At 44.6% G+C, this 5,303-nt stretch overlaps 1 protein-coding gene across 1 annotated transcript; it reads right to left on the bottom strand.

Moving 5' to 3' along the window:
• Positions 1-388: 388 nt before the first annotated feature.
• Positions 389-5,103, bottom strand: PCNA (proliferating cell nuclear antigen). The gene is made up of 6 exons (XM_086943510.1): positions 4,718-5,103; positions 3,675-3,772; positions 3,465-3,532; positions 2,486-2,680; positions 807-930; positions 389-650 (listed from the first exon to the last, which is right to left on the bottom strand). Exons 1-6 carry the CDS (start codon positions 4,936-4,938, stop codon positions 571-573), a joined length of 786 nt encoding a protein of 261 aa, XP_086799636.1. The 5' UTR covers positions 4,939-5,103; the 3' UTR covers positions 389-570.
• Between the last annotated feature and the right edge of the window lie 200 nt (positions 5,104-5,303).

The following is a 5,303-nucleotide window of genomic DNA, read 5'->3' as shown; positions in this document are numbered from 1 at the left end:
GAAAATAGGCTTCAGGCAAACCCACCTTGTCACCCGTACGATACCTTTGCCGTCCCCCAGATGGAATCGCTTTACAGTTCAATGGTTTGATCATTAAGGCCGCTGCAAAGTGAGAGCCTCACGAATAAAATCTTTGGCCGTTCTATCCATTACTTAGCGGACTGGAGATGAAACCACGTTGGATTGCGTCACAGCAGTAACATTAAGGATGTGCAGGCACATGGTACCAATAAGGGCAGCCGGTGTCTAGGCACCTCAATGAGTAAACAAGTTAATAGCAGGACAATTCCATGCAGACGGGCCTAGGAGGGAACACACTATTGATCTTATCAATGACTAAACAAGTAACTGGCAGAACTAACTAAATTTCCATTCAAGCACACAAAGCCAAGGAAGACATATTTTATTGACTTTAAAGACTTATTACAAAAAGACTTGAAATATATACAGAGATATCTACAGATGTGCCCAGTAGGATAGTCAGTTGTTTTAAGACTACTGCAAACAGACACAAGAGCTTGTTGACAAGAGCTTTGTTGGCGAGATTCCTTGTCCGATGTCAGCAGTACCTTACGCTGCCTCTTCATCTTCTATCTTGGGCGCCAGGTAGTATTTTACATGCCCCATGTCTGCGATTTTGTACTCCACAACTGCAAAAGACAAGCGTTTTATCAACAAAACCGCCAATTTAATAAGACAAAGCTAATTTAAATGTTAGACCACACCAGCCAAAATCTTGCTTCAGCATTTTATTTTAACAATCACAAGTTAAAATGAGCATTAGCACCACCATAGCTAGCACTTACCAAGTGGGATATCCGCAGACATGCTGAGGATCACCTGACCACAAAGGGGTGTGGCCTTAGTGAAGAAGTTCAGATACCGCAAAGCAAACGTCAGCTGAACTGGTTCATTCATTTCAATAGTAACCTGAAGGGAGAAACGAACAGTGTCATACAGGAAAATCGCAGGTAAATAAGAAAGTTGGTTCGGGGAAGGGTTTATATCACCCCGACCACACCAACACGGCTAAGAATCCAATGCAATGCCCAAATAGCAAACCTTTCAGTACCACCTTCTCAGAATCCCAAGTCCATTTGTGCGCGAGTTATATGGTGCTCCCATCCCCATTGGTACCAAGTGGTAAGCACATAGTTCTCGGATGCAGATTTGTTCAGCCTTTATTATATATATATATATATATATATATATATATATATATATATATATATATATACATACACACACACACACACACACGTTGCCTGCAAGTTCCTAGTGCACGGTATATAAAGTGAACCCAGGGCATAAAGTTAAGCTCAACCAGTGTACTGCAGCACATGTGCCATTCACCACGCCTACAGTGTTACCAGACTGCAGAAGCAGTAACCGCGCAGTGTGACAGGACAAAATTGCCACTTGAAGGGTGATCGCTAAAAAAAATTGCTGGTCAGTCCTTGTAGGCTTTCTAGAAAAGGGATATGCCGGTGTCCATAAACAAAGGGTCCAAAAAGCTAATTTGTGTCGAACATGCAGGGCCTCTGCCTTTGGACAGTGGAAAATCCTGTGGGATGGGTTAGATGACCATGCCACACTTGGGGTGCACTTGAAAGGGAGAAGAGGAGGCCAAAGCAGTTTGTGTTCTAGTCAGTCTGGTTGCTGAAGGAACCTTGCTTTTGTCCCACAAAACTTCTGGCTCCAAGTTTGTTGTGGACAGTGCCTGCTTTAAACTATTTTTAGAGTTTCACGTGGGAGGACACTAGTACTGTTACCACCCTTTTCCCTAACCAAGTACAAGGAGCTGAAGGGGTAGAGAACAGGTCACCCCACCCACCCCTCCCCCCACGTAATCAAAAACAATAGACCCGTTAACACCCCTTCCAATCAATTACAGTCTATAAACTTTGTGCTGGACCAGCGGTTAACTTTATACGGTCTGTACAGGAGAGACCTGGATCACCATTCCATTATAAAAATCAGTTGTGTTAATTTATTTAGTCTCCCACGGGCAAACCCACCCTCTGGTGAGATATGATCGAACTAAATGAGCAAGAGAAAAAGTAAAAGTGAGAAAAGGTTGGCGGTGCCTCACAGAAGTAACAGCATGGGAGTACGCAGGCTGGTACTCGCCTGCATCCTCAGGTCATCTGCAGCCACCAACCCACAACACAAACTATGATAAAGACCTAAAAAAGAAAGGCAAAAGACACTGCCTTTCCCTACCAGAATGGAACGCAAACATTGGAAATAGAATATGTATCTAGCAAGCATACTATTCTGTAGGCATGAATGGATTGAACTAATTGTTTCGGGGGAAAACCAAAATTAACATCGCAGGATCGTTATGTCCCATGGGCCTCTTCTGTGGCAAATTCAGTATAAACAATTGCGCTCTAGTTCGGATATACAACCACCTAAATAGCACACACAAAGGGAGAAGGTTTATATTGTTATACAAAAGTCAGACTGCTTTAAGTTTACTTACCGCTTCCTCCTCTTTGTCCACATTGGAGGTCTGCGACAGCTTAATGTTCCCAGTCCCCAGAGATCCACTGGCGGAAAACTTCACCCCATCTTTAGCGCAGGAGATTACAACTGCATCACCAACCTGGCTGAGATCTCTGCAAATGCGCGCAAACTCTCCAGAGGGCATCTTTATTATACAGCTATACTCTTGTTCCTATTGAGCAAGGGAGAAACAAAAGCCTCATAAGTCAACTTGCAAGAACGGATTACTTGTATCGGGTGTTTAAAAGACTACACAGCTTTGTCCATCATGGCGATTTGGTCTACGGCCGATCACACTGCCACCATCATCAGCAGGCCAAAAACACCAAACCATCACATTGTGTAGGAGCCTTCCATGCAACAACCGCCAAGGAGGTATGTGTCATACAGGAAGAAGGATTCCATGGGTGGGAAAGAACATGCGAGTAGCTTTACAATAGTTTCTAACAGACAATATCTTTAAAAAGACCATAAGCCAAAATACAATGCCGTGTTAATATGAACGTGTATTAAATTAAAAAATATATTTTCCAGACGTGTACCACAACCACGATGGATATGGCTAGGGGATCTCTCGAAAGTGAAGTGTGGACATTGCCGAGCAGGTAAATTATCCTACTCTATTTGGATTAAAACAAGTGGCAGTCTAGAACAGCCAATTTACTCCTTGAATAACTGACCAAAACTGATGTCAGGAGACACCAGTTATAAAATGTGTGCAATGCAGACCATTTAATGATCAACACTTCACTAGTCTGAACTGTTCTACAAAAGACTGATGTAAACAGTCTACTGGAAACCAGAGCCCGACGTCCCTGTAACATTTGCCTACTTCAGTACTGCAATGCACTGGAAACCAGAGCACGACGAGCCTGTAACATTTGCCTACTTCAGTACCCAATGAGTCTTAAAAGCAACGCGACATTCGTTTTTCTGCACTGGTAGAGAACACTTACAGGAATTCCGAGCTGTTCAACATCCAGGTCCATTAACTTCATCTCGTAATCCGACACCTTTTCTTGATCTATGAAAGAATATAAAATACAACATTTGGCCTTCAATATAACATAACCGGTACCATTAGCTGCAACATTTTTTCCTGTAGGGGACAGGGCTACGCCTATCCGAAAGGTAGCATACGACAGAGTGAATAAAGCGGTACTCACTTGGAGCTTCGAAAACCAGCGTCATGGTGTCTGCATTGTCCTCAGCTCTGAGGGTTATTACGTCGTCACCAGCTGCACACTTCAAGATTTTTGACATACTAAAAGAATAAAAATAAAAAATACAATTTGTTGAATGATCTGTACATCTACTAATCCTCCTAACGAAAAACGTAAATATAATCTGATGAACAAGCATGTGCCTATAACCTGCGACCTCTTCCAGGGGAGTCCTGCTCGGCCTGGCCGCTGTAAGTTTACCAAAAGCCCTTCGATTCTCCGAGAACAGACCTAGCAATGAAAACCTATACTGCTCTTGTTGAGAGTATACGTCTCGTCTTTTATTGAATCGGAGCACTGTGGGTAAAAATCGATAATAATGTAATCGGGTATGAAAGTAAATGAAACCACGGATGTAAAGCGAAGTGGGTGATAAGCATATTTTATACAGGTATATTTGTGCAAGAGTAAGGGGGCCATGACAACAGCCCGCCAAGTACTTTCCCGCCAGACAGCTTTGTTCAAGTTGGCGCCTAGATTACGTCACATGTGCGCCTGCTCTACTGCCGCCAAGGCGTCTAGTTTCATAATGGCAGAGGCAAGCCCGGACAGAGCATGAGGCGCATGCGCACTACTATGGACTGCCTACTGAGGCTGACAACATTGCTCAGTCCCTATATACCCGATTCAGGCGGGAGACTAGATATAGCATTTTCTACAATAGAAGTCAACAGGGAATTTACATTCTCCCGGTTTTTTTTCAACCTCCCAGTCCTAAAATGTAGGCATGTATGCATTAACAACCCCCTACCGCAAAGTTCTAGGTCTACTCTTAATATCTAAAATAACCAACCCGCATTACGTGACTAGTGTTAGACTCTCAGATGAGCATCTTGATTAGCTGGTTTGGCGGATTTCTGCTAGATGCAATTGCTATAAAATCTGACCCCACACCCACGGGCCCCAAAGGTTTAAAATGGGCTTATTCCCACTATTTTGTAAACTGCACTATCTTATCATCGAGACCCAAGCCGCATCCTCCTCACCTGCTCATCTTGACCCCCACAGACTGGTTTCGGTCGCATCGATACGTGTCGAAGCCCTCCGAGCGCATGGTGAGCTGCACCAGGGACACATGAGACGAGTCCATACTTTGCAGGCTGATGCCGCTAGAGCTTATGTCCCAACACGCCTCATCGATCAGGTCCTTCAGCGCCTCCAGCACCTTCTTCAGGATCGAACCCTGAACCAAGCGAGCCTCAAACATGGTGGCGGCAGACTCGCACAGCAAAATAAACAAGGAAGCAGGGAGTGTGCTGCAGGGGGACGAGTGGCGCGAGGCACAGAGAGCGGATAAATCGGATAAGAAAACTTGCAGTGCCCACTTGCCTCGCGCCAAAAAGTGTTCTAGCGGGCCCGCGCAGAGCGTCTTTATTTGCGCGTGACGTTGCCACACGCCCTCTAAGGGCCTGATTGGTCTCAATTCCCCTCGACGTTAATTTCGTCAGAGGAAGGCGTGGTTCTCCGTTCACTACTTCTGACAGGAAGGTAAAGCGCGCCAAAAAGTGCTCAAAATCGCCATCCCCACTTTTCTCTTTAATTCAGTTTTTCGCGCCTAGACTTCTCCGCAGT

The sequence above is a fragment of the Lissotriton vulgaris genome, chromosome 11 (assembly GCF_964263255.1).
Source record: "Lissotriton vulgaris chromosome 11, aLisVul1.2, whole genome shotgun sequence".
In the NCBI taxonomy this organism is placed as follows: domain Eukaryota; kingdom Metazoa; phylum Chordata; class Amphibia; order Caudata; family Salamandridae; genus Lissotriton; species Lissotriton vulgaris.
Note: the sequence above shows the minus strand (reverse complement) of the source record. Positions and strands in the feature narration are given on the sequence as shown.

What these genes read in the sequence shown, in the direction of transcription:
- PCNA (XM_086943510.1), bottom strand. Translation starts at nt 4,938, where the DNA reads ATGTTTGAGGCTCGCTTGGTTCAGGGTTCGATCCTGAAGAAGGTGCTG. An exon ending in GTGGGGGTCAAGATGAGCAG is followed by an intron (nt 3,773 to 4,717) that starts GTGAGGAGGATG and finishes TTATTCTTTTAG; the next exon opens with TATGTCAAAAATCTTGAAGT. An exon ending in TTGAACAGCTCGGAATTCCT is followed by an intron (nt 2,681 to 3,464) that starts GTAAGTGTTCTC and finishes CTTGCTCAATAG; the next exon opens with GAACAAGAGTATAGCTGTAT.